This window comes from Corvus moneduloides, chromosome 1, assembly GCF_009650955.1.
Source record: "Corvus moneduloides isolate bCorMon1 chromosome 1, bCorMon1.pri, whole genome shotgun sequence".
Taxonomy (NCBI): domain Eukaryota; kingdom Metazoa; phylum Chordata; class Aves; order Passeriformes; family Corvidae; genus Corvus; species Corvus moneduloides.
In genome coordinates, this window is record NC_045476.1 from 69149946 (window position 1) to 69177394 (window position 27449).

General features: G+C 45.5%; 4 protein-coding genes across 13 annotated transcripts in view; 3 read left to right on the forward strand and 1 right to left on the reverse strand.

The window, feature by feature from the left end:
- The window catches only part of KIF13A (kinesin family member 13A), a 104629-nt gene extending 98025 nt beyond the window's left edge, over nucleotides 1–6604 (forward strand). For 5 of the 6 annotated variants that reach the window (XM_032114637.1, XM_032114643.1, XM_032114652.1 and 2 more), the window contains 2 exons: nucleotides 2579–3686; nucleotides 4549–6604. In XM_032114637.1, coding sequence (XP_031970528.1) covers nucleotides 2579–3686; nucleotides 4549–4835 — 1395 coding nt within the window. In that variant the 3' untranslated portion in view covers nucleotides 4836–6604. The remainder of the gene's footprint in view (nucleotides 1–2578; nucleotides 3687–4548) is intronic. The other variant, XM_032114662.1, reaches the window with a different exon arrangement.
- A 1856-nt stretch (nucleotides 6605–8460) lies between these two features.
- Nucleotides 8461–17892, forward strand: SIRT5 (sirtuin 5). 4 transcript variants are annotated; one of them, XM_032114743.1, is made up of 9 exons: nucleotides 8461–8537; nucleotides 9072–9210; nucleotides 11317–11450; nucleotides 12919–13144; nucleotides 14502–14589; nucleotides 14978–15031; nucleotides 15914–16037; nucleotides 17269–17384; nucleotides 17722–17892. In XM_032114743.1, exons 2-9 carry the CDS (start codon nucleotides 9096–9098, stop codon nucleotides 17795–17797), a joined length of 933 nt encoding a protein of 310 aa, XP_031970634.1. In that variant the 5' UTR covers nucleotides 8461–8537; nucleotides 9072–9095; the 3' UTR covers nucleotides 17798–17892. The 4 variants fall into 4 exon arrangements, with proteins under 4 accessions (XP_031970634.1, XP_031970643.1, XP_031970624.1 ...); XM_032114752.1 differs by lacking the exon at nucleotides 8461–8537 and adding an exon at nucleotides 8671–8829; XM_032114733.1 differs by lacking the exons at nucleotides 8461–8537; nucleotides 17269–17384; nucleotides 17722–17892 and adding exons at nucleotides 8745–8829; nucleotides 16311–16433.
- Nucleotides 17893–18017: 125 nt separating this feature from the next.
- Nucleotides 18018–22243, forward strand: NOL7 (nucleolar protein 7). The gene is made up of 8 exons (XM_032114714.1): nucleotides 18018–18240; nucleotides 18747–18807; nucleotides 18898–18953; nucleotides 19134–19165; nucleotides 20090–20204; nucleotides 20840–20961; nucleotides 21042–21119; nucleotides 21880–22243. Exons 1-8 carry the CDS (start codon nucleotides 18059–18061, stop codon nucleotides 21951–21953), a joined length of 720 nt encoding a protein of 239 aa, XP_031970605.1. The 5' UTR covers nucleotides 18018–18058; the 3' UTR covers nucleotides 21954–22243.
- A 513-nt stretch (nucleotides 22244–22756) lies between these two features.
- RANBP9 (RAN binding protein 9) overlaps nucleotides 22757–27449 on the reverse strand; it is a 38979-nt gene continuing 34286 nt past the window's right edge. Inside the window, exons 11-14 of one of the 2 annotated variants that reach the window (XM_032114693.1) lie at nucleotides 26980–27101; nucleotides 24753–24904; nucleotides 23971–24082; nucleotides 22757–23609 (exon numbers count right to left, since the gene is read on the reverse strand). In XM_032114693.1, coding sequence (XP_031970584.1) covers nucleotides 23479–23609; nucleotides 23971–24082; nucleotides 24753–24904; nucleotides 26980–27101 — 517 coding nt within the window. In that variant the 3' untranslated portion in view covers nucleotides 22757–23478. The remainder of the gene's footprint in view (nucleotides 23610–23970; nucleotides 24083–24752; nucleotides 24905–26979; nucleotides 27102–27449) is intronic. The other variant, XM_032114701.1, reaches the window with a different exon arrangement.

Below are 27449 nucleotides of genomic sequence, written 5' to 3' on the forward strand. Positions count from 1 at the left end.
TTAACCAGTCTGATTCTGAACAGGGACACCACCAATGTGGGTTTTTTTCAGTCAAATGAGGAATCCTGCAAGTTTCAAAGGAGACACAAAAAACTCTGTTATAAAAATACCTTTTGGTCTCAAGGGGACATTTAGCTAGTATCGACTAGAAATACTTCCTTCATTAAATGTTTATTAGTTTGGAGTTCATATATAATCTTCAACTTGAAAAAGTATATTTGATAAAATCTTAGTATTTTTAAAAAAAACCCCAAACTATAGGGTTCTGCATAGAACAAAACTTTGTTTTGCATAAGTAAAAAGGGCAAAAGGAAAGAAATATGCAGAATGATTAAGAACACATCCCTCAGAGATGTGCAACTGGTATCCTGCAATATGCAAAAAAGATGCTTTGCATAAGGCTTTAGTGCTTGGAAGGGTATTCTTAGTCTCAGGAAAGCAGGTATTAATTTTTTCCTTCACTTCTAAAGGAGCTGTGGATTTCAGATGTAAGTAGCAAGATTTTCAGTAGTATAAATAATACTCAATAATGACATTTCTAACACTGTTGCTCCTCTTCAGAGAAATAAATAATTGCAGACTAAAGCCTTCATCCAAATTCTGTATGAGAAATAACTCTGAAACCATGCTGTAAAAATTAGTCAGCAAAGGATGCCAAGCCTTTACTTGAGCAAGTATTAATAATCTGAAATGTGGTTGGATTTGTCAGATGTACTTAGACAAGTAGAGACATCCTGTTCAGATACTGATAGCTGTGCCAACAAAAAATTAATATTATTGATAATCTTGAGTCATCTTAAGAGGCAACTCTGTGTGGGTGATACTGAATTCTGTTTTTATTCATGAGTTTGAACATGATAGGAACGGAAATGAGACCTTGTGACAGATAAGGGCTGTCTGACCTATGGGGAGAGGCTGGAATATCTGGAGCTGTTTGGTTTTAAGGAGACCAGTCACAGGGGCATCTTACCAATGTATAAAAACACCTGATGGGCCAAGGCAGACTTTTCAGCAGTGCCCAGTGACAGAACATGAAGCAAATCACAACACCTGAGATTATTCCATCTAATCACAAGATGGAACAAGAAAACATTTTGTCTACTGTGAGGGGAGTCAAACACTGGAATGAGTTGTGCAGGAAGGTTACAGAGTTCTCAAAACCCGCCCAACTGGACACTGTCTTGGACAGCCTGCCCTGGCTGACCTGGCTTGAGCAGAGGGTGATTGGGCTAATTGATCTCAAGGAGTGCTTTCCAATCCAAACAATTCTGTGGTTATTCTGACATGGGCAAACTGAGCAAATCTGTTTCCTGTCTGGGCTTTTGAAGTTTTGTTACACAGTTATTTGAGCAGTCTTGGCTGTTATGAAGTGTAGGAAACACTTTCAAGAGGATGCTTATCCTGATGTGTTGCCACTCCATGGTCATCTGGTTAACTGTTCTGCTTTTCCTTTGACATTGGTGAATTAAGGTGTCTGAAAGCATCCAGCTACTTCAGATACCACACAGATCTGCCTTGATTAGTATTTGAAATCTGTGATGCAGATAAAGGAACTGAGAAATAATAGGTGCTTAAGTTTCTTTAAAGTACTTCAGCAGTTTTCATTTTTCCTAAAATACAATTATTTCTAGTAGAAATTTGCTGTAAACTAACCATTCTTAATATATATGTCTGCATATACATATGTTTATACCCACATATATACGTATAAATGAAGACATATATGTACATAAAAAAGGAAGTACTTAAAAAAGCATCCATATGGAGTCCTGCCTGCAGTATTTTATCTTGAGGGAGCAGCCCTACCATGTTGCTGGATTCTTTCTCAGATGCACCTTTACAGACTGAAGTCCTAAGCTTCAGATGGACTCTGTGAAAGCCAAGTCTGTGGTCTGGTCATGGTGCATCCCCACGCATCACCAAGAGGAAATTCAGGGAGGCACCTCCAAATTCTGCCAGGTTGATTAGCATCACTTATTTCCCTCCAAACATGTACATGTATGGGTACAAATGCTTCCTTGAAGGTTCACTATAATACTTGATCTTTTTGCTTGTATATTCAAACATCCTGAACATGTTCAGGTGGGATAGCCAGGGGTAAGCAAAATTATTTAGCCTCACTGATATCAGGTTAACAGAAAATCCCATTGTGCAAAGTTTTTAACAATCCCAAAGTTTTTAATAATCTATATTGTAGCAGAGACTCTGTAAGGCCTTTTTCCATTCAAATTTATGTTTATCTTGTTAGCTGGTGAATTAGCTCTATACAGTACCTTCAGTAGGTTTAATTAGTCTAAATCATGGCAGAAAAAAAGTTTGTGGATGGAAACATACAACTTTCCTTTTATTGCTTTATATTTTCTGAACTGTTCAGAATTTCTCAAAATTGAATAGCTCAGTGTAGATAGGATACGTTCCCAGCAACTCTTTTCCATGGTGTCTTCCATTCTTCAGTTAAAGAATATTAAAGGTATATATTTCTCCATGCTCAGAAAGGAAGAAAATCAAGGATGGTTAGTTTATTTTGAAAACCTTGCTGTCACAGGTTCCTAATCCTAATTCCTCTCTTCATTTGCAGGACTCTGAGGAGGAAGACAGTGAGTTGGAGGCCATTAATAAGAAACTGATAAGTCCACAAAGTTTTCAAAATTTCCGGCCTTATGTACCGGAGGAGTTTGCTGACTTCAGTATTTACAATGCTAGCTTGGAGAACAGGGAGTGGTTTTCCTCTAAATCAGACTTCATGAGCTCACGTGTTCTTGAGAAAGAGGTATCCCGCAGCCCCACCACTAGCAGCATCACTAGTGGCTACTTTTCCCACAGTGCCTCTAACGCCACCCTGTCTGACATGCTTGTTCCCTGTAGTGATAGCACAGACCAGCTAGCCAGTCACACCAAGGAGCTGGACTCTAGTGATCCCTCAGGATCATCCCTTGCACATGATTTAAGATCTTCTTCGAACAAGGAATGTCGAGAGTTAGAGAAGGAGTTAGCGAGAGAGAAGTTACCTGTGTTACCACTGAAAGAAAACAGTGCCTTAACGGAGCAAGTACCACTGTCGTTCAGTGCCACTGACAGAGACTCTCAGCAGTTACCCAGAGCTGGATCCCTCTCAGCTCTGAGTTCCTTGGATGGCAAAAACACCATTGAATTTTCAGCACGTGAGGTGACAGTTGAGCACACGACGGATGTTCTGGAAGATCACTCCTTTACTGAGTTCATGGGCGTTGAAGATGGGAAGGACTTTGACCATTCAGCAGCTCCACAGTCGTGTTCCCTTCTGTCCTCTAATGGAGTGAGCGCCTTGGAGTCACCCCAAGGCCCTAGCAAGGGACAGAGCAAGGGGCAGAGCACGTGCACAGGCCAGCAGAGCTCTGCAGCAGCAGCAGGTGACCGGCTTGCGGATGCTGTGGAAAGCCCTTTTGGTTCTGGACTGGTGAAAGACACTTCAGACCCTGAGACTTACCCCGATGCTTCTGTGGAGGATTATATTACGAAGGACCACTTGGATGGTTCCGATTGTGAAGAAGGTGCTCCTGCAGATCAAGGCCATGTCTTGCCGAGCTGGGTGGCCGTGGGTGAGCAAGTCTGTGTTGGAAGTAATAAGATGGGCACAGTAAGATACGTTGGAACGGTGGATTTTTCAGCTGGAATCTGGGTTGGAGTTGAACTCAGTGTTCAGCTGGGTAAGACTAAATGTGTTCTGGGTTATCTATGCAGCTAGTGTGACCAATTTTTAAAGTCTCAGTACAATCATTCCTTCCCATTCAGTCCTGGGAAGTACCTCCAGCTTCATGAAGCTTGGTGTCTGGTATACCCAGTTCTCATCTTCTTGGTTATAGGGGTGCTCTGATTCCTTTTTAACTGTCTGAAAGCCCTGCTTTTGCATGTTGTGGTAGTTCCCCATTGGTACCCATCTGTTTTTACAGATCAGAGAAACAAGCAAAGCCTAAAATTGGCAGATTTTTTTAAAATCAGTGTGCGCACATTCATGAACAGTGCTAACAGTATGCATCACTTGCCAGATAGGTTTGCTGTCCATGGCTTTTAGAGATTTATTATTGTTTTCCACTGGGGAAAGATGAATTCCAGAGCACAGGTTTTCTTTATCTTCACTTTGGAGGGGTCAGAAAAAGTCAGTGCTCTGCAAGCGTTAAGAGACTTCTATGGAAATGCTGTTTCTAAGATGTTTTTAGTAGTTTAATAGATAATATCACTTATGCCAGAAGTTTGTCTCCAGCTAAAATTTAAGCTTTGCAAGCAATTTGTTTTGAGGACAGTTTATTTTGCAAAATGAACACGTGCTTGACTTTTTAAACTGTTAGTTAACAAAGCAATATTTTAGAAAATAATCTTTTCGATCTCATTTCAAGCCCTTCTTTCCAGGTTTTGTTCTCCCTAGTGTATGGTGAGCATCTGGCTCCTCACTCAGCAGGAACAATCTTGACTATTTGACAGATAATCAAAGCTATTCACACTTCAGGGCCTCAATTGTATGTGCTCATGGCAGTACCAGCATTTAATCCTGTGCATTTCTTTCCCTTGAAGGGAAGCACGATGGAATTGTGAAAGGCAGAGAGTACTTCCACTGCAAACCTCGACACGGTGTTTTCGTTCGTCCAGGGCGCCTCAGCAAAGCACCAGCTCCCGCAAGGAAATCAAGTAGCACTTCCCGGTCTCAGGCATCTTCCACTTCAGAGAAACGGAAGAGTTCTGTGCTTCAAAGCTCATCAGTCACTCCCAAGACAGGAGGAGATGTCCTCTGCCATTCAGGAGATGCAGCGGCTTCTGCTTTTTCTAGGAAACAGGAAAACAGGAAATCTTGGATTAACTAAACTGCAGTATTTTTGCACTTACTACACGCATCACTGTGTAGAAAACTTTACGGATTTTTGAAGCTATTGTACATTTTAACCTGTCCATACGGAATGTGTATTCTCTAGAGTCCTTGACTTAATTCTCTAATTTTTTATAAATTATATATATATTATATATATATGAATGTGTACCTATAGTTTGTCTGCCAGTGGGCAGATACGGCTGCACACTAAAACACAGTTAAAGCTGATCTGTAGATAACTGAGGTACTGGACTATTTGTTACGCAACAACTTGGGAGATATATTTTAAACAACAAAAGATATTTTATTGAGGAAAAACCAGGATGTAAATCCGTATTTGGAAAAAAAAACCCCAACCGCTACGGTTTGCTGTTCTTAATTACCAAAGAACTTGTTTTAGACTGACATATTTGCTGTTTATATCTTTCTATTGTAAATGTTTTAACTGGTAACTTGGTGCCATGTTTCTTTCAGTCACTGGGCACCGTGCAGCCTTATGTTCCATGTTTAAGCACACTGAAATATCCAACTGCTTCGTATGTTTTGTCTTCCTAGAGGCCTGCCACTGTGCTGACTTGGCATTGGAATGACTGACGATGCCTGAAGCTATGAGTCTGGCATTTCACATGTTAGCGTGAGCCAGCCGGGCAGTTTGACTGCAGAAACAGTATTACTGCAAGGATGTGAGAGGACAACATTTTTGGTTTTTTAGAGGGTTTTGGGTTTTTTGGGTGTGGGGGTGGGGAGAGAAATGGGAAATAAAGAAGCAGTAAATGGATCATGACTGCAAACTTTGCACTTGTTACTTGTTGGTTATTATCAAGATGAAATAGAACCTGCTAAAGTAATTTTAATCTGTAAAGTTTATTTTAATAATGGGAATGATGGAGGGATTTATGTCTGGTGCTCATGAATTCCTAAGAAGGTTGTTCCACATGTAGATACTGTAGATGCCTGTACAAGCATTCTGGATATTTGTAAAGCAACATGGTAAAAAATGAGTGAAGTGAATGGCCTGCTGTATCTTTTCTTTGTTCCTTAGCAAGTGAATGATTGAGATACCTGGGACCTTACTGAAAAGCTGCTGTTCTTTCTTTGATTGTTGTGTACAGTAAGCGGACTCTCGTATTTTACTATTTACTGTAAAGAACTGTAATTTATATACTGCCATACTGTATTTAATTGGTGCAGACCTATTGTGTGTTAGAATACAGACTGTTTACTTGGGATTTAAGAAAAAAATGTTTTGCTTGTGTTTGGTACAATTAGGCTTCACGCTCAAAGAGAGAGCTGTTTCTAGCTGGTGCTGCTCAGATGCAAAGGACTTGGTAAAAATGCTGAAGGACAGTGTGGCTGGAGTGGAAGACCAGATGGTATTAACCCATGTTACCACTGAGCCTCAGAGGAGAATAGCAGCCCCCCGCTGTGGATGCGTGTTCCTCACCTTCTCCTTTCCCCGTCCCTCCCAGGAGGAGGAGCGGAGCTGGGGAACGCCTGCCAGAGAAGAGCGTCATGTGGGTCAAGGGGAGATGGGACAAGTTCCTGGAAGACAGACAAGAGAGGATCATTGCTAAATATGTAAAGGCCTCAGCTGCCTGCAGCACGGTTGGCAGCTGGGAGGGCAATGTGCTGGGGGGAGGCAATGAAAGGAGGGGCTGTGAAGTGCAGTGCATTTGCCCTTGCCATGGCTTTTGTCTCTTCTAAGACAGGATTCTTATGTGCAAATTGATTTTGGTGAAATGCATATCTTTACAGAACAGTTCATGCTTCTGGTGTCCACCTAGTGTTGCTCTCACTGCATTAATGACGCTGCTGCTGGAGGAAACTACTGTGACAGAAAAAATATTATACAGAATTATTTTATCAGGCACAGATGATTGTAGAACACTGCCAGATATCAACACCAAACACCCCACTGTCTTGAAGTTAAGTTTAGACGTCACTTTAATTTTAATCTTTTTATAAACCTTTTAGCAAATCCACTTACACATTTGCATTAACATATTTGTCCAGGGCCACTACAAACAATTTTGAAAATCAATGTGGCCGTTTTCTTATGGCAAACATTCAGTATTTACACCAGGTTAGCATCAGCCAGCATCAGCTGGGCTCTTCATTGTTTCAGACCATGAGAATACAGAATGCATGATTGATTGCTTCAGGAACACTGGGATAATTGGGCTGTTGGAGTAGGCAAGCTGTACGTGCCAAAGAGACCAAAGCAAGCCAGCCTCGTGTCCTTCTGCACCCGTTTCACATAACCTGTGCTAACGTGAGTTCCCTTGTTATTAAAAAACTCTACTTTTGCAAACCTTGCATGTTAACATGCCCTTCCCTGGGTTGATGTAATGTTAGAAGGAGCACATATAATGAGTCCAATGATGTGATAGGAAAATGAAAGCTCTTTGGTTGATGTGCTCCTCAAAACTCTAGTACATAAACAGAACCTTTTTTTCCTGTTAGCAAGGTTAGACTAGGAATTTGCTGTCTTGAACTTTGGATTCCAAGTGGAAGAAAATCATGGTGATAGTGCAACTGCGAATTCCTTTTTTTGTTGTTTTTAATATTAACTAGCTGCTAAAATACACTGCCTAATAAGCACGGTATACAGTCTGTAGCAAGATCTCAATTTTAAAAAACCAAACAAACATCAATCATGATACTGAATAACAGTATGCAAAGCCAATCCCTCAATCAACAAACCTGCCATCCTGTTTGTTTCCTCAGTCCTCACAGAATTACTGGATTTTGACCATCAGGGTGGTAGGAATGCTGAGATCACGCTGGCCTTCACCCTGTTTTCTGAGTTTATAATGTGCTGTTTGTCCGAGCATGCAAGCCTGTATGGAGGCACGGAGTACTGAGGGGGCAGCTGGCACAGCCCAGCAAGCACCAGCACAAGCGTTTAGTCAGCACCACTCACTGTTTCAAGGTTCCCCCACCAAAGGCTTCCTTCGAGTTTGCAGCTGGAGGCAGAGTACAAAATGCTGCTATTCTGTAAACAATAACAAGTGCCATGGAGCAGTGTAATGAGAGAAACGTCGGCTGCCAGCCTCTGGGTGTTCCCTCTCCTGCCCTCAGGTGAACTCGCTCAGGTAACGCGTCCTGTGCCATCAGGAGCGGGAGACGGGAGCTGCCCCCGGGGCTGGACAGGCTGCTGGCGGGCTTGAAAGAGCACGGTGGGACTTGCCTTTCAGCCTTTCCCCTCTGCGGGTACATGTTTTGGGGGCCTCTTCATCTGCCTAGCTGGTAATTTACAGAATCCAGAGGGAGGGAGAAAAAAAAGTGTCAAAATCTCTGACTGAAAAGGACCGTAACGATTTAGGGTTGTTGGGGAAGGGTGCAGAGGAGGTGGCTGGATGAAAGCAAGCGCTGCCTTCTTTCTGCAGCAAAACATGCTAAAAGCAGCTTTTCTCGTTAAAAAAAAAAAAAAAAAAAGTGGAAATCGTGTGCTGTCCAAGACCAGCGCAGTTTTCATCCGTGAACGCGTAAACTGCAAACGCCTTGAGGGTGGACCGCGGAGAGGGATGACGCTGCAAAGCCATCCAGCCTTCCTGACCTATTTGCGTATCACTCCAGCTCATCCACGCATCCACCCCGCCTTAACACCGCGGCTCCTTCTCCGCGGGAGGGCGGGGCGACGCCGAGGCCCGGCCCTTGCCGGCATCGCGGGGCGGGACGTGCGAGGCCGCACGGGGTGAGTGGCGGCGGGCGGGCCGCGAACTCGCGGCCCCGCGATTTGCGTGAGGGCCAGGCAACCGCGCGGGCGGGCGGAGCCCCGACGAGGGGGAGGTGGCGGAGGCGGTGGCCACCGCCTCCGCCACCTCCCCCTCGTCGGGGCTCCGCCCGCCCGCGCTGTCCCCTCTGCACGTAGGCTCGCTGCGGGCCGTGGCTCAGTCGCTTGGTTTTGCCCCTTCTTCTTAAAATGCCGGCGGGCAGCCGGGTCCTGGGAGGTGCCTCGGGTTAGCAGCGCGATTCGGAAGCGTCGCGTAAGTTGAGTGTCGGACGAAATGGCTCGGTGCCTTTGGAGCAGGGCTGATTCTCCCCGGTTCTGAACAAAAGCGGTGATGCCGGGCCGAGGGTCTCGGGGTGGGGGTGATTCCCTGTTCTGCAGGTGCAGGAAGCCGTGGCGAACACCTGCACCTGGTTCTCTGAGGAGAGCCCCTCACAGGAAGCTGGCAGAAATACGCACCCTCGCTGGGCCGCTGATGTTTGGTTTATTTCTCCCCAGGTGAAACACTTCCGAGGGATCCTGATGTGTCTCTTTCAAGTTACCGCTAGAAGGTTGGTTTCCCAAGCGCATTGTGGACTTAAGGCCTCGTCTTCAAAGAAACAGAAGTTTTGCTTGGAAATGGCTCGTCCTAGTTCAAGTAAGACGTGTACTTGTTTGCTTTAGCACCCCGGACAGGTTTTTAAGGTGGATTTTAAGTGCTAGAAGGTTTCGTGTGCTAGATGAAATCCATGGCTTAAGTCAAAACATTTAAAACACTGTGGAGTTCCCTTTTTTGTCCCCCGGCTAGTAAAATTACCTTTCCATGTCTGTGTTCTGTATAGTTCCAAAAACACTTGCATAGTTGCAGTCAGCATGGCTGCAACAGAAACGTGTTTCTAATGTTTATAATTTATGCACAGAAGTATGCAATTGTTAATTGCATTTCCCTTTCATAATCCTAATGAGTAATAAAACTAATTCCTTGTTTCTTTGTACAAGAATGGGCCTCCAGCACTTGTAACAGCTCAGGAGCTGGGTAACCCCAGGAGCCCTGTTCAGACTAGCAGTTGTAGCTGTCCTCTTTCTGCCTGTTTGGGGGGGTATTTTGGTTTTGTTTTTTGATTTGAGAGTGTGTCTTAACTTGAAAACTGCACACGGGTACAACACCAACCCCCCAATAGTCGGGTAGCCGAGGCAAATTTGCTTTTTCTGCTGCCTTGAGCATCAGTGTTTGGCTGCTGCCAGAGACCAGGCTGGGAGGGCTTTGGGCCTGAGCTTTACACATTCAGGGCTTGTGAGGTTTGGTTTGCAACAGCAGGTGGGGTATCAGAATAGCAGCGTTCTCTGCCCAGTCCTGTGGCTCTGTGCTAGGTGCCTTGGGACTTCTCCAGTGACTGTTTCTCCTTACAGGAATTTACCTGCCTTTGGGTGGGCTTTATTTGTGTGTGTGGGGGGGGTTGTTTCGTTTTTTATTTTAAAGACCACCTAGTAAATTGTGAGGATTAGGGTTGTGGTGAGCAGCTCAAAGTTCAGCTGGAAGCTGCTCACTAATGGGGTACTGTAGGAGTCTGTACTGAGGCCCGTATTGTTTAACACCTTCATTAATGATCTGGATGATGCACCAGAGCATACCCTTGGCAAGTTTCCAGATAATACAAAGCCGGGAGGAGTGGTTGATACTCCAGAGGGTCCTGCCCCAGGGGAGAAATAGCCCCAGGCCCTAGGACAGGCTGGGGTGAGCAGCTGGGGATCCATCCGCTGGGCAGGAATGTCCCTGGGGAGCCGCTGGGCACCAGGTTTACCTTAGGCCAGCGATGAGCCCTTGTAGCAATGAAGACTCCAGGGCATCTTCTCAATGCATAAAACCACCCCCTGGTGTTTGTCTGCTGTGAGGGTGGTCAGACAATGGATTGAGTTGTGCAGGAAGCTTATGGAGCCTCTATCCCTGGAGACATCAAAACCCACCCCACAGGACATTGTCCAGGGCAGTCTGCTCTGGATGACCCTCCTAAATAGGGGGGGGAGGTTTGAACAAGACAATCTCCAGAGGTCCCTTCTCACCTCAGCCATTTTGTGATTCTAACCTGTGTTACTTTAAAATTCATATCTGAGGTAAACCGCAAGAGACGTTTTTTTGTCTCTCTGCAGCTAACCTGTTCCTTTTTAATCTTGTTTTGACTCACATAAAAAGGCAAAGGAAATTTCCCATCTTTTTCCCAAACTACTTTACCATGCAGCAAAAAATGGAGGGATAACACATGAAAAAATATAAAATACAGTTGCAAAACTAGAAAACAGGCAAAATGCCTCAAAAGAAAATATGTTTTCCCAAATTACCCTAATTTTGAAGGTGATACTTTGTGGAAAAAAAACCCAAAAACAACAACAAAACAAACATATATTTTTTCATCTCAGGATCTTACCTCACAATTAGGAAGCAACCTGTTCCTGGGTGGTGGTGCCAACAGTTGTTATCGGGGTAGTATCTAGTGTGGGGTTTTAGTTAAATGCTCTGCCTTTCAAATATTGACTATAATCATGTTGAGCACAGGTTACCCTACTGAGCTTGCTCATACACATATTTTGAGGATCTCCAAGAATTGCCCTTTAAATTCCAACATAGAGAATCTCAGGAACCAGCTGGTGTTCTGAAATTAAAGTCATGGGAGTTGTGTGTAGAAGCCGTTTCTGGATGTGTACGTGTGGCCTATTAGGTCACAGTGTGAGTGCCTGAACAGCTCCTTGTTCTCCTGCCCTGGCACAGACATGGCTGATTTCCGAGAGGTGTTTGCCAAAGCCAAGCACATCGCCATCATCACCGGAGCTGGGGTCAGTGCCGAGAGCGGCGTCCCCACCTTCAGAGGGGCTGGAGGCTTCTGGAGAAAGTGGCAAGCCCAGGTAGGTACTGGTGGCCTGTGCCTCTCTGTCCATCACTTAGGTGAGTGTGGAGGGTCAGGAACAGCTGGGGGAAGAGGGTGGAAGTTCTCCCATGGCAGTGCAGCAGGGACAAAGCTCTCTCCACAGCTGCCTCTGCAGCTCTTCCTCATCCACTTGGGGATCTGCTTCTGTCCTTCAGTTTATCAGTTGCTTGGGAAAAACAGCATTCTTGCAGGCAGCTCCGGGTCTTTCTGCCATCCTTGTTTTCCTGCAGTTCAGCTGTTTGCTCATCTTTTGACACCGTCACTGTTTTCCTACCTTGTGGGGCCTTTCCTGTTTTAAACTCTTAAGAACCTTCTATCAAAATAACAAAGTAAGAACTGATGATAGAGGCTGGTTGTTTTCTTTTAATCTTGGTGTCTCATAACACCCTGTAAAAAGGCTTTAGGACTTGTTTTATTTGCAGGCAGGTTCTTTAACTCTCCCACAAGCTCTGTCTCTCTTGCTGGAATGATCTTGTGAGCACTGAGAGCCACTGGGGTGGGAGAGGAGGTGGGAGCAGACACTGGGAGTGCAGCTGAAATCACAAACAGTGTGAGCTGTACAGGGGCCTTGTGAGTCTCATTCTTCCTGGGGCTGCAGGTGTTCCAAGCAGCTGTTACGGTGTCAGTACCTGCTACCCCAAATTCTGCAATCACACCTGCTTGCTTTGTGGTTTCTAATTACAGCATTCCTGAAAGATTTGATGAAGTTAAAAAAGGGTCAGAGAGATGAGTTTTTTAGCTGGTTTGGATCTAAAGATGAGGTTTTTTTCTTTCAGTGCCCATCAATTCAAATAAAACGTGTGTGTATAAATGCCTGGTCCTGCTGCATCAGAAACTTGTTTTCAGTGTTTCTGTGTCAGTAGAATTGTGCATTGAGGCACTGGACTGAGCCGCTCCTTGTTTTTGAGACAGATAAGGCAAAATCAGAGTTACTGTGAAAAGCGGCTTCAATTTTACCTGCACACCAAAGGCAAGACATTAGACTTTGGTTTTGACAGTGGGTGTAATTTGGCTTGTGTTACACTTAAGGCAGAACAGAAATTGCTAGCGAAGGAAATACATTCACTTGATGCTGAGTTTTATGGCTGCTGTGGAAAACAGAGTTACGGGTGCCAGAAAATTGTGTGTATTGGAATATCTCATCTTGCTTTGTGCTAAGTTCCTAATAGTTTGGCAGGGCAGCACAGAATATGGTTGGAGTGTAGAGTAAAGCCACGCACCATACTATTGCTGTAAGTTATTTCCTCTTTTGATCTGACATTTTGAGTTGTCACCCCTGTAAGGGCTGTGGAGCAATATTCTTATTAACTGCATCTGGTTATAAATAATCTGCATTCGATAACTTTGTGATGCTGGCAGCAGTGTACATGGCAGAGATCCAGCAGGCTTCATCTGGGGAGGGGATTCTTCTTTTGTTGTAGGATGACCTGTTAAGTGTTTTGCAGGAGCTGGCTACTCCGGGGGCTTTTGCACGAAACCCTTCCCGTGTGTGGGAATTCTACCACTACCGGCGGGAAGTGATGCTGAGTAAACATCCCAATCCCGCGCACATCGCCATTGCGGAGTGCGAGAAGCGTCTGAGCAAGCAAGGAAGGAGCGTGGTGGTCATCACGCAGAACATCGATGAGCTGCACAGGAAGGCAGGCACCAAGCATCTCTTAGAAATTCACGGTAAGAGCTGGCTCACCTCTCTGCCACAGGCCAGGAAACCCGGGGTGGGGAGTGGGAAGAAGGGAAAGCAGGATAAGTACAGAGAGAAAAGAACTTTGTCTTTAAAATTATAATAACTTGCATAAAGTTATTTACAGTAACACCCTGTCCTCTTTCAGAAGTTGTTTCAGGTACTTTGTAGCCTCTCTTTATTCTTCATCTTTAGAATCACAGAATCTCATCTTCCTGTTTTTAATGGATTCTGACAGTACACAGGAACTGGTTCTCCCTTCTCACTTGCACAGTTTTCTGCAGATCCACTCGAATTCACGTGGCTGTGACACCTGGCTGATTTCACGTAGAAAAGGGGAAAAGAAACCCTAAGGACTTCATTGTGGTAGTGGTGGTGTCAGACTGCCACCAATAAAGGGTGTATTGGCAAGCCTGGCCTGACCCCTGGTGCTTCCCTCTGCCCCATTCTGTCCTGTCCCCACCTCTGCAGTCCTTGGCTACAGGAGGACAAAGGGACTGGAAACAATTGAAATTCCCTTACCTTTCTTTCCTGCACCCAGTGGCCCTCCCCCTCTCTTCCCTGTAGTCAGAGGCATTCCTCACTCCCACAAAGTGCCAGAGGAGAACAAGGCACCTGCGGGTCAGCGGGGCTTTTGGATCTGAGGAAATGTACTGGTGTGGAGAGAAAGAGGGTGGGGAAACTTTTCTCCATCCTCGGAGGTGCCCCACACATTTCTCCACTCCTCAGGCCCTGCCGCAGGGTGGAAGTCTCCCAGGACAAAGACCCTCAAGCACTGTGATGCTTTTTAACTCAAGTATCACTAAAGGTTTAAATGGCATTTCCCACTGCTACTTTTGTGATTTGGACACAGGAAACCTGCACAAGCTGTTTTGCAGTTGTGGACCCAATGATGGGTCCACAGTTTAATTTTGGTTATCTGTATTCTGTGCAAAATGGACACAATTTTATACTGTTGGTAATATTGCACATCTTGACAGCATGTTAGTAATGCTACAGAACTCTTGGGAGTGGGGAGTTTTGCATGATACAAAATGGTGTTAACCAGCATATTTAATTTTTTTGTAAGAGGAAAAGCAATAAACAGAAATCATCTCCTTCAGTGATACTTTATGATTTTCCTCCAGGGTATATTACAGGACTGTGTATTACTCATGTCCTTAGGCAGAACAAGGTGACACTGTGGGACTGTCTTTGCTGTTACGTTCCTGTAGTGAGTTACCCACAAAGTGCAGCCTTCAAGGTCTGTAAATGAAGGCTGCCCAGGATAAACACAACCACTTGCCTGCACAGCCACACCTCAGAGCCATCGCCTCATCCCCGATGTTTCCTCTTTGTGTGTTCCAGGTAGTTTATTTAAAACTCGGTGCACCAGCTGTGGAAATGTAGCTGCCAATTACAAGAGCCCGATCTGCCCCGCGTTGGCTGGGAAGGGGTAATCCATCCTCTTTCTTTCACCACTAAAAAAAGGAAGTGGGCAGGGGGATGAACCAGGCATATGGAAACAGATTTTTAGGGATTTTTTTCCCTTTGCATTTCACCAGAGCTTTAGATAGTTGCATAAATAATTGTTGTGCCTTTGACAGTCTTGGACAGCTTATTACTGTCGCTCAGCTCCAGGATAATTCTGGACAAATTCCTGCCTGCCTTGCGTGTGGTATTTCAGGATTGTAGTAGGTGTTGACGTTGGCTCAAGTTGCAGATTCCTTGATTGGAGGGTGTGCGTTAGAGAATACTAACATTTTTAGAGAATGCTAAGTTTTTATTAATATATAAAGTGCATTTTGTAGAGCTGGATATGTATTTCCATTTTGTAACTTCAGAGCTCCAGATCCTGACACAGAAGACGCTGCAATTCCAGTTGAAGACCTTCCTCAGTACGTAAGAACGACTTTGTTTGGACTGTTACCTCTTCATGCTTTGTGCATCTCGGAGCTTCATGTTACTGTTCATGTCATTTTGGAAGGACATTCCACAGGAGAGAAATGTGTGAGACTTTGCCCCGGAAAACTGAGTCTGAAGTTACAGGGACATCAGACAAGGAGTGTGTAGGAGAAGTTACCATGGTGCTAAAGGCATTGCACATTTGTGTACTTCAGCACCAAGAGGAAACGTGCCTGAATTTGTGGGGTTTGTAGTAAGTGAAGTAGTAGGAGAATTGCAGCAAGAAAGTGAGTGCTGCAGCAGTAAATGTTTTGTTACTTTGCAGGTGCCACTCAGTGTTATTCTGGGATACTGTGCTGGGGTCCATCAGGCACTGAAAGTGCACGGTGCTTTTTTACCCTGCCCGAAGCTTTGCCTTAGCTAGCTGCAGATGCAAAAAACCACCACATTTTTCATCTGGCTCCTAAGGGAAAGAGGCTAACACGATGCTTCTGTCTTTTGGTTCATTTCGTCCTTAAAACCCTATTAGCCACTTTGTTAAAGCTGATGGAGGCCGAGGTTTTAATTTTCATGCATTTCAGGAGCTCAGTAAGGGGAAGACACAGTTAAGTATCTGTGCTGAACAACTGTTCAGCAACCCCTTCCATGTGGCCAGGCGGCACATGTGTACTTCCAGCACATGTGTAGCATGGAATGAGCTGCCTTCTGTCCAGCATGTGGTAGAGAAAGGTGTGGGGAGGGCTATGAAGGAGAAGGGAGAAAGAGTGAGGGCAGGTAAGCCATGCCCAAGCGGGAATGAAACCTGTGTTGCCATTCTGCCGCCTGAAGCGCCTCCGTCAGCAGCGTGACGCTGTCCCTTTGTGGTGTTTGAACAGGTGTGAGGAGGACGGCTGCAACGGGCTCCTGCGTCCCCATGTCGTGTGGTTTGGTGAGGCCCTGGATCCCGGTGTGCTCACAGCGGTGGAGAAGGAGCTGGATATTTGTGACCTCTGCTTGGTAGTGAGTGGCGCTTTCCTTACCTGTCCTCTCAGCCGGCAGGGAGGCCACGCTAAGGAGGTGGCACCTCCTGGGTAACGCAGATGCATCTGTGCTTCCCTGGGGGACCTAAAAGCCCAGAGGGACTCTCTGGCATCCAGTGTAAAACATTAAAAGACCTTGCAGTTTGAAAATGTACACAGACTGCTCAGAAGTTAACAGGTGCACAGGTGTTAGGCATTGGACAATGTTGTTTAGTTGTTGAATTTCACTCCCCCTCTACTCTGCTCCTGCAAGATCCCACCTGGAATACTGTGTACAGTTCTGGTGCCCCCAACATAAGAATGTCATGGAACTGTTGGAGCAAGTCCAGAGGAGGGTCATGAAGTTGGTAAGAGGACTGGAGCACCTCCCCTATGAAGAGAGCCTGAGAGAGTTGGGGCTGTTCACCCTGGAGAAGGGAAGGCTGTTGGGAGACCTTAGAGCAGCCTTCCAGTACCTAACGAGGCCTGCAAGGAAGCCAGAGGGACTCTTCATCAGGAACAAGGGGTGATGGCTTTAAACTGAAAGAAGACTGAGTTTAGATTACATATAGGAAAAAGTTCTTTACCGTGAGGGTGGTGAGGCACTGGAACAGGTTGCCCAGAGAAGCTGTGGATGCCCCATCCCTGGCAGTGTCTAAGGCCAGGTTGGACGGGGCTCTGAGCAACTTGGTCTAGTGGGAAGTGTTCCTGCTTGTGGCAGAGGGGTTGGAAGGAGATGATCTTTAAAGTCCCTTGCAACCCAAACCATTCTATGGTTCTAATTTCTCAGTGAAAAATACAATTATTTTGATACTTAAGTTTAAAAAAAAGTTATATACTGCTTTTTTGAGAGGTGGTTTACATGCCATGTAGGTTCCAGATCCCTAACCAAAACACTTGCTCAGAATATTGCGTTCCCTTTATAGAATGATCTCAAGTAATAGAAGGAACGTTTCACTGGGTTTTTGTTTTTCCTGAAGACAAAGTGTGCCCTTTTGTTTCTGGGATTTTTTTTCATCTACAGTTACAAACTGGTTTTTTTTGGGCTGCATCAGCAAAACAATTCCTGATTGCTACGCTATGTTAAATAGCTACTGATTTGGTTTCGTTTCTCTAGGGATCTCCCAGGCTTTAGTGCACCTGCATTTCTCTCTTGTGAGAGGGGCTGGGTTGGTTTGCTCTGTTTAGGCGCTGTCCTGCTACACTTGCGACTTTTGTCCCATTGGCTGCAGGTCGGGACCTCGTCCGTGGTGTATCCCGCGGCCATGTTTGCCCCGCAGGTCTCTGCCAGAGGAGTCCCAGTCGCGGAGTTCAACATGGAGCCCACTCCTGCCACGAACAGGTTCAGGTAACGCTGCTCAGGAACCAGCCGTCAGTGCCCTCCATCCAGCCTTTTGCGTCCAACTGCTGAAACGCTGCGGTTAGACCAATACGGTCTAGTTTTCTCCCCAGCACTTCAGAAATACTAAGTTTCTGTTAGTAAGTTTCACTGAAGACACAAACCGTACTGTTTTAAGGGTGAGGCTGAAGTCTATCCCTGCGCCCCACCAGGCCTAAACCCCTCTCTCCTCCTTTTCTTCCCTCCCTCCCTCCCGTCCCCCTGCCAGACTCGCCAGGTAACAAAGCAGCGAGCAGCGGGATGCGCCGGTGGCTGCCCGCGCCCTAAACCTGCTGCTTCCTTCCAGGTTCCACTTCCCGGGCCCCTGCGGGACCACGCTGCCGCCGGCGCTGGCGCGACACGAGACGGAGATCATCTCCTGAGCCCCGGGATCGCCTCCGGATCGCCGGGAGCGGCCCGGCGGGGCCCAGCGCGGGGTGGGCGGGCCGGAGGCGGCGGCGGGACTCGTCCCCATGGCAATAAAGGGGCGGCGGCGGGGGCCACCCCCGATGTCCTGTGTCTGTGTGCGCATCCCGCGGGGCGGGGCGGGGCGGGACACGCAAGGGTGGGGGTGTCCCGGAGCTCGGCATTCCCCGGCGGAAGGCGGGAGTGGTTCCGGGGCGGGCGGCGCAGGGCGCGCGGCCATGGCGCGGCGACAGAAGGCGAAGACGGCGGCCGCGGGCAAGCGCAGGGCTCCCGCCGCGCTCCCCAGCCCGGCCCCCTCCTCGGAGGACGAGGCGGACGAGGCCCCGGAGGAGGTGCCCTTCGGCGTGGCGAGGGAGGCGGCCGAGGCCGAGCGGCAGCTCGTGGGGGAGGCGGCCCGGAGGTGCGGACACGCCGGGGCCTCCTGCTCCTGAACCGCGGGTCTCACACCAGCGCTTCCCTCCTCTTAGCCCCACTCTTGTCCCCCTTATCCCCTCGCTTACCTCTCTAATCTCCCCTCCACCCCTCTTACCCTCTTCTTACCTGCCTTTTTACCCCCGTTCACGCCTCTTGCCTCCTCTTACCCTCCCCTTCCCTCCCTTATCCCTGCTTATTTCCCCTTGTTACTTCATTTTCCCCTCCCTTGTCTCCCTTCTTACCCCACCACGCTTCTTACGCCTCCCAGGCCCCTTCTGCCCCCTTATCCCGCCCTTAACCCCTTTTACCCCCCCCCCCCTTCACTCCTCTAAATCCCAGTCACCCTTCCTATCCCTTCTCCCTTATCCCACCACCGTGGCCCCCTCTCACCACCTCCTTTGCTTTTCCAAGCCCTCGCTCACCCCCTTTACCCGCTCCTAATCCCCCCTCTCGCCCCATGGAATGCTGACAGTGGCTCCCGCCTCCCCGCAGGCACCGGGAGCTGCAGAAGGAGAAGCGGCGGCGGCACCAGGAGCTGTTCGCGGAGCAGAAGGTATCGCGCTACCCGCGCCGGGCTGCGGGCGGGCACGGGGCGTGTGTGCCGGCGGCGTCCGTGCCCGCCTGACTCCCCTCTCCTCCGCAGAAGCGCAGGCTGCTGCCCGAGGCGGTGCTGCAGGAGCTGCAGGATGCGTCCGCACGGTGAGGGGGCCAGCGGAGGCGGCAGTGGGTGTTGGGATCCCGTCTCCGCATCTACCACCCGTGGGGACCCTTCGGGTCCTGGCCTGGGAGGCCGGGCTGGAAACAGGGGCTTTCATGGCTCTAGTAAACGAAGGGAGTGGGAACTGAAGAGTAACCCGTTGCGTTCTCTTTGCTCCCCAGGCCCGCAGAGCATGCTGCGGCAGATGACCCAGGTATGCTACAGCTTGCTTTGCTAACGACGTGCACATCTGGTATTTCAGGAGTTCATTCCTGTGCCAGAGCTGCAATGGGAGCTCTGGTAAAGAGACCTTTTCCAAGTCTTAAACATGAACAGACTGGCCAGACTGTCTTTTTCCAAGGATAAGAAATATCTGAGGAAAAATCTAAAGTCACATTTGATCTAATTCTTGCGCCTTTTACAGAAGTCATTTGCTGTGTGGTGATTTCAGTTAAATAGCCTGAAGTGTTCAAGGAAATCATGGGCAGGTGCTATAGCAGAAAAAGCAAGCATTAGCAAAGGTGGATTAGTATTTAGCCCTTGTTTAAGTTATACATGCTGTTCTTGGGTAGAGTTGTTAAATTGCCTCAATACTTTATATATCAAACTACAGTTTAATAGCATCTGTAAAATATTAAGTATTTTCAAACTGAGAATTACAAAATCAAGTGTCTAGAGTGTTTATGACTGCTGTTCTTGCTTCATCTGTACTTCGAAGTACTTCACAAAAAAATCTTTTATTTAAACAGTTCTCTCATCCAAACCTCACATGCTGCTGGATGGTGTAACTGCTACTTTTTCTTGCTTTTATTTAAAAAAGATCTATTGTATTGGCTTAACAAAAAGATGAGCTGAGAATGAAGCAAGACTAAAGCCAGAGCTGGATTTCCCTCTATGGGTTACCCATAGCTGTTGTGTTGCATTGAATTTTTGTCGCATGATCAATCCCATTTTGTTGATGCCAAGGAAGAGAAAACCTGGGTAGCAATACTTTGGGTTGCTCCTCTGAGCGTTTTTCTTCCCCTCCCTCTTACAGCTGTTCTTCCTAGTCAGTGCTTCTGAAAAGTGCTGCTTAAGTCCTGTTCCTGTTTCACTGACTCGTTTTGATTTGTAATGTTTGGGAAATTCTGTTTGCAAGTTACTCTAGGTGAAGAACTTGAAGATGGGGCTGCACAGCTGGCACAAGGCCAGGCCCAAGGGCAAGGCCAAGCTGAAGTGCAGGAGAAGAAAGGCAAGAGGAACAAGGGTGCCAGGTAGGAGGAGATGATTTTGCCTTGTGTGGGAAGGGGCATTACAGCAGCTGTTCTGTCACTGCATGGCTGTACCCTCTTCTGCACTTCATGTTCCACCTGGCCTTCCTCTGATTGAAAGTGTATTTATGTGCTAAAAGCACCTTTAATGTCTTCTGGTTTAGCATACTTACGTATGTGTGCATATATATATAAAATACATAACAGAAATAATTTTTATATATGCTGTATGTATAACTGCTATGAGATAACTGGGCAGTCGTAAGCACAGCAGTACACATTGTCTTGTGTGCTGGTACAGGTGGGGTGGTTGAGCCCTGAATTCCTGCATTTAAATCTATTTTTCTCTCTCCTCTTTATTGCTTTGTCTCTGATGGCCCTAGAGAGGAATTGCCCTAGCTTCTGGTAGGATGAGCTCCAGACTCCCAGGAAACTACTTGGGGCACACAAAGGCATATGACAACAGCTTGAGAGTATTGATCCAGTTTTTTATTTTTTTAATACTGCCACAGAGCTCATCTGAGTATTGGAAACCAGCACTGGGTGCTGCTGTGCTCAAGCAGCAAAGCTTGACAGCAGTGTGTGTTGTTCTGGGTTCTGTAACCACACTACAGGGATGTACATCTCTCTTTGACTAGGACAAAAGGAAACTACATGGCTGTGTGCTTAAAAGACCACAGTGCAACAGGCCTCCACCAGCAGCTTGCCAGAGACTTTCTAAATGCTCAGCTCTATGGGCCACACACCAACCGTGTACAGGGTAAGCACTTCTTCCTGGCTGGGTCTGTATTGAGTCTTGTCTGGCTTAAACTCCAAGATTAACACTTGTCTCCATTTCAGCAAATGAATTTTTTTCCCTTGCAAACAAGAAAGATCCAGTGAAAAAAGCCGCAGTTCAGTTTGTGGACAAGTCTTGGGGTGAGTATAGAAAGTCGGAGTAGGTACTATTTTACGGGTATGTGGTTAAAAGTACCCTTGAATAAAAGCATGGTTTCCATGCTAGAGCATCGTGGCTCATGATACTCTTAACTCCAAGCACGTAGACAGGTAAGGGAAGGGCAGCAGGGAACTGCAACCTCAGTGGTGTCATGAGCACACCCCCAGAGACAGTGTATGAGACACAAGCTGAAAAAAAAATGACTTTGTTTTTGGTATGTTAAGAAACAGCTGTTGCCCTAGAGCTGGGGCTGCTCAGTGAAATAAATACTTCAGTAGCTGTTGTTTCAGCCTCCAGTCTCTGAGCTGTTGGAAGGCATTTCAGATGCATCTCACACTTAAAAGCAGGGATACTGAGATCCCAGAACATCTATGTGAGCACAGGGAAACAGCACCCATTTCTCCTAATTTCCATAATGGATGGGGACAGTCTCATACCTGCAACAGTCTGTGAGACTCCTGAAGACCAGAGGCAAAAGTTACTGATCCTTAGCAAGCAGGGCTGCTTTCCATCTGTGCTCCATCACTGAAAGCACCACTGTGCCCCCCACCTGAAGGGGCCTGGTGCAAGCTGGTACTCCTGGCCAGTGGAACAGACCTGGGGCATACAGAATACCTTAGGAAGTTTATCAGTGTTTGAGGTGGTGGTTCTGTTCCAAAATGCTGCAGCAGTCAAGCTGCTTCTCCAGCACATGGGCTAAGAAAAATGGTAACTTAACAGCTATTTTTTTTTTTTCTTAAGGGCAAGATAAAAAGGAAAAAGCAGCAAGGTTTAAGAAACGTTGGCTGGCAACACAGATTAAAAATGGAGTCTGAAGACAGCTTTTTCAGAAGATGCTGCCAAGGACTTTTACTGACAGTTGATCTCTACACAACGGAGGTGTCTTTTCTCCCCTTCACTGTCACTTTGCTTTGAGCTCCAGCCATCAGAAGGTACCAAGCTGTACCTGATCAGACTTCCCTGTTCTCTCCCCTCCGTGAAGTTCTTGGGGGAGCTACAGAGCAGCCCGGCCAGTGTGGTAGAACAGCTGGTGCTAGGACCAGGCTTGCTGAGCTGCCTCCATGAGGCAATGCCCATGCAGAGAATAAAGATGAGCAATGTTTTACCTACTGTTGTGGATGCTGCATTCCTTACAGCAGGCAATTCTTCCTGCTGCTTCAGTGGCTTGCATCTCTAAGGAAAGGCTGTGCCCTAACAGCAGAATCATTAAATCGGCTCCCACAGCAGGACACTTTTGCTCCAGCCTTATGATTACTTGTCAGGCAGTAAGGCTTTTTCCCCATCTGCAGGGAGTCCTGAGTAAGCTTCCTGCACTGTTAGCTAGACTCACTGTGTGGCAAGAACATGGCAAACCTTTCACTTCCACCAGCCCAGTTCCTGCAGGCAAGTGGCAACCCCAACTTGAGGGATGAGCCACTCTGCTCGCCGCAAGGGCTGCTGCTCTAGGATGGAACTCTAGAACAAGAAAATGTAGCATCCAAGTCCATGCTACTGTGGATGTAGATGTAAGTTTTTAATGGCTGGTTAATTATGATATCACTACATTTTATTGCAATATAGTACTATTTAAGCACTTCTAAAAATGCAAGGTGTACAAAGATTAAATTAAGACTGTAAATTGACTAAATATTTGGTTTTTATATAAATAGGTCATAACCACACTGTGTTGACATGTAATACTGTTATAATACAACAGTTAAACTGGTGAGCCTACACAACAGAAGCTGTCTGTAGTTAAACAAGGAAACAAAGTTGAAAAGACCATGTTAAAACAAAAAACTACTAAGATCAACAGGTTGGGATTGTAAGTAGCAACAAACATATTCACTCAGCTCCTGAGTAATTCAAGTTTTACAGTACACATTAAAAAATATCATTTCTTCCCATCAACACTATATATCCAAACCATTTGCATTTTGCAAATTACACTGATTGAACTATGTAACAATGGGGGTGGAGGTTGGCAAGTCATCCTGCTTGACGTTTACATCACCCACATGCTAATACATCCATGTTTTCTATTCTTCCGTCCCACCACAAGGTAGCAGGATTTTTGGTTTGTTTTGGACAATCGTTCAAAGGATTGGTACTTGTCAATTTGGATGTCTGACGTTACCAGTGATATTTTCAACTCTTAGTTGTCTAAGAGGTTTAAAGATGGAAATTTTCTCCTAACACTAAGTTAGAAATCATTTGCATCATGCTGTAAACTAGGAAGCAACATAAAGCGACAGACTTGTCCTTAGTACATAATTAAAATTCCAAATTCCAGTCAGCAGAGCTGGTCTACTTTCCATGTTGAATATGCCACAACACCTTTCAGACCTTCAAAATGCATAGCTAGTGTAGGTAGTCTTCCACTGTGGCGAACGCACAGGATCCAATTCCTGACCGGGCCATCAATCCTAGACACTGTGACGCCTGTCCCATGGCTAGGGCAAGCGGGGGTTGCTTTGGCAGATTGTGAGTCTCTGAAAAAGAATCACAGTGGCAGATAAAAAACCTGAATCATTTCACAATAATGCACTGAAAACTTGACATTTAAGCCTACTTAAATCATTCATTTGCGAAGTTTGCTCTAAGAGCACGACACAAAGCAGGAGCAACAAAGTGACTGTGCACAGCACCATTATTGAACAGCCCCATTTTTGTTCTGAATGTAACAGCAGAAAAGTACCTGTTATTTTATGTACCCCCCAAAACAATCCCTTTCTTCCCAGAAGAACGTACCCTACACTGCTATCCTTCCTTACAGAGGAGCAGCCGGGCCACCTGTGTGGGACAAGGGGGAGGCACCCCGAGCACCCTGGGCAGCCAGCAGGCCGCACTTACCTAGTATTGCACTATTCAGTACAGAGCACACTGGTTCTCTTTGTATCGGGTCAAGCTGGTTCCCAACAGGGCTGCTCCAGGGATCGGAATATGCAAGTAAACTGAATGCATCCTGCGGGAAGATGGCTTTTATTATATCTCACAGCTATAAGCTACTAGTGGAAAGAAGGACCATTTTATTCAACTATTTTGATTCAGAATCACAAAGGTGACTGTCAGTGTCCATTGATAAAAAAAGAGAAACAGAAATTGTGACAGGTCTTGTTCCATTTAGTGTTTTTTCCCAAGAGCAAGGCAAAAGGTAGCATTATTTTACTAAGTGATGGGGTAAGAGAAAACAGACTGAAAACTGCATGCAGTCTTTGGCCAGGGAATTCTTTTCCAAAGCAGTCTCAAATCAAGGCAAACTAATTAACATGCAGAATACTAATGACAGCACATTTTGGGCATCTCTACCAATCCCCTTGCGGTTCATTTATCATTAAAGACAAAAACAGCACTTCAATTCAAGAGGCCAAGTTATGTGGTCAGAAATGAGAGAAAGGGAAGTGCTAAATTAATTTCTGTGTTTAATTGTGTAACAGCACTAAATTATCTTCCTTGTGCATGTGCTACACAGACAAGAAAGAAGACACTGCTACACCACAGCTGACCAGAATACTGCTCTGAGACACACAAAAAATGGCAGAAGTTAAAGCAGAACAGTATTCCAGCACAGCATGCTGTCGGGCATTCCTTCTGGGCAGCACAGTTATTCACCTTTACAAGAAGGTTAAACATACCTTGAGCATTTTCTTGTTCACTGTGTTTTTGCCACATTCTCTTCTTAGCTGCTCACTCATTGCTTGCAATTCTCTTCCAAAATGGATCATCCTTTCAATGGCTGCTTGGCTGCCACCACATAGCTGGCGTCTTAACTGACTTGAATCTACTTCTAAAGAAACGATAGCGTCATCATCACCACTGACAGAGTCGAGGGTAACAACCTATGGATCTAGGGACTCTGCACTGGTTTCACTCAAACACAGCTGCCTGCCCAGAGACAGAGCAGGTCAGGCCAGAGACCTTGGCCCCACGTTCTCCTGAACTGAGCACTGCCAAAGTGCTCCTTGTAAACGTTTAAGAGACCCAGTTCACTAATGGCAAAGGCTGTCAGCACATGCTGTTCATCTTGCAAGGGGTAATTTTAAACTAACTAGAAGATAAACCAGATTTTACCCTAAAATTTTCAGGGAGTTTAAAAAACAACGAAAGTCCATACAGTTCTTTTTTAATGCTTGGGCACTGCATTTCTAAGGATACGTGGAATCGGGAACTGCTAATAGAGGGTAAAAAATGCTGAACTTCCTGAACAGCCATGATGGATTCTGCTACAAGACAATCATTTAGACTGTTCATATTTCTTGTAGAACACATGTTAATAATTTGGATATTTCAGGCTCCTTTCGTAATCAAGCAGAACACTACAACTGATTTCTTCACTGTTTCCTACAATACTCCCCAATACTAGTGATTTTAAAAGAGATTGATGCAGCTTATGAATAATAAAACACTTGGCTTCTTTGAAAATTCTGCCTTTTAAAATTTACACCTAAAGCACCACATTAAAAAAAGGCATTTATCCATTTCTTGTCTTTTTTCATCAATGGAATCAAGTATTAAAATGAGCATTTTGATAGACTGTTCAATTACAAATCCACTCTTGTTTCTGACTTTAACACTGCTATTTAGTGATGTATTTTGACCACTATTTCAAAAAAGGAATTTTAACTGGCCACTTTTTTTCCCCTTAGATATAAGTGTATCACCTCTGGAAAATACCTGCCTACTTAACCTTACATACACAGTACTAAGGAGAATATATAAGTATTTCAAGAAGCGAAAAACCACCAGACTGAAACTGGGGGGTGTAAACAGTGTAGATGAAGCACCCACAAGTCTTCAGGTAGTGGTACTTGTCCCTAGCTCAGCCTAATCTAGGACATCCCTTTCCAAAGGCAGCAGACAACTACATTAAAAAACCACAAACACCTCTGTGCCCTGTGCAGCTGCTGCATGTCTGTCATAGCAAGTCTCTGCAGAAGAGGCTGCAAGAGAGCGAGGACCAGTTTTGGGTTTTCTGTCACAGAAGTAAGGTCTCAGTTTCAGAGCATAATGCAGGGAAAATAGCAACTTGCATTCCTCCTTGCAGGGCTGTTAAGAGAATGACATTTGCTGTTCAACAGTTACCTGTATTTCCCAGCAAAGCTGTGGCATCAGCAGCAGCAGCAGCACATGCCCCGGAACTGGGAAGCGCTCACAGACCTCTGCACGCACTGCTGCATTCTGAAGGTCTCCAGTTTCACATTTCATTTAAACTACACATTAACTGACATCTGCTTAAATCAATTGTTTGAATAGCAATTCTGCAGCTGCACAAAGGGCAAGCAGAGGGGATTTAAATACTCATTTGTTACCAACATCAACAGCCATGACAGAGTATAAAGCAAATTAAGTAAAACAAAGTTAATTTTTAGCCCCCAACTATATAAATTGGTGGGGTTTTTGGTGGAAAACATGGGAAAAAACTTAATTTTTCATTTTTTACATTTCCCAAATACAGCTCTCAAGCATTAAGTATTAGCACTTTGCATTCTTCAATATAAGAGATTTAGAATTTCTACGCTTACTGTGAAGCACAAAGATGCCATGAGAACCATGAATGGGAAGAGGCAATCTGCCAACTCAAACACAGGCTGCTACCCAACAGGGTGTTTCTTCTCAAAGGTACTTCCTTAGATATTGATGCTATTTTCGGTAGCCATGAGTTACCCATTTCCCCTGTTCTCACACTGATATTGGGCCACCTAAATCAGTGGTTTTAAAATTTACATCTAGTAATAACAAAACAAACAAAAAAAATTAAGATTTGAGCTAATAACCCTAATTTTCAAGTTGGGAAGCATTGCAAGTAAAAACATAACCTTGTTGCCATCACTTAATAAAAATGTAAGAAATATCACTGCAGACCCATTTCTGTGTCACATTCTTCCATTTCGTGATCATGTTTAGAACTACCATTTAGGAAGCCATTGGATGAAGTCTCAGCAACCCCATTGGAGTAGTGATCTGTTTCCATGTCTACATCATTGCTGAAAAGAAAGTAATAAATACACGTTTTACTCATATTTAAGTACTTTGGTTATCTTTACAACTTCATCACAGTACTTCCTCAGCTACTGAAAAGGTGCTGTTAAATATTACCGAGCTAGACCACACTTTTTTTCGATAGTAACTGGTGATACCAGAGCACCATGGAAATTTTTAAGGCTGTCTCAACATTAGTAGTCAGTAAAATAGTATTTTCAGATACTGAAAAACTAAAGATGTCCCCCATTATTCAGGAGTAAGGAATATAACACTTTCTAAATACACACCAAAAAGTTCTTACCTTATTTATATAACTGTATGTACACAGAGCTGAAGAAAATGCATTGAGA

What these genes read in the sequence shown, in the direction of transcription:
- SIRT5 (XM_032114743.1), top strand. Translation starts at nt 9,096, where the DNA reads ATGTGTCTCTTTCAAGTTACCGCTAGAAGGTTGGTTTCCCAAGCGCAT. An exon ending in CCCGCGTTGGCTGGGAAGGG is followed by an intron (nt 14,590 to 14,977) that starts GTAATCCATCCT and finishes TTGTAACTTCAG; the next exon opens with AGCTCCAGATCCTGACACAG. An exon ending in TTTGTGACCTCTGCTTGGTA is followed by an intron (nt 16,038 to 17,268) that starts GTGAGTGGCGCT and finishes CATTGGCTGCAG; the next exon opens with GTCGGGACCTCGTCCGTGGT.
- NOL7 (XM_032114714.1), top strand. Translation starts at nt 18,059, where the DNA reads ATGGCGCGGCGACAGAAGGCGAAGACGGCGGCCGCGGGCAAGCGCAGG. An exon ending in CTGCAGGATGCGTCCGCACG is followed by an intron (nt 18,954 to 19,133) that starts GTGAGGGGGCCA and finishes TTTGCTCCCCAG; the next exon opens with GCCCGCAGAGCATGCTGCGG. An exon ending in TGCTGCGGCAGATGACCCAG is followed by an intron (nt 19,166 to 20,089) that starts GTATGCTACAGC and finishes TCTGTTTGCAAG; the next exon opens with TTACTCTAGGTGAAGAACTT.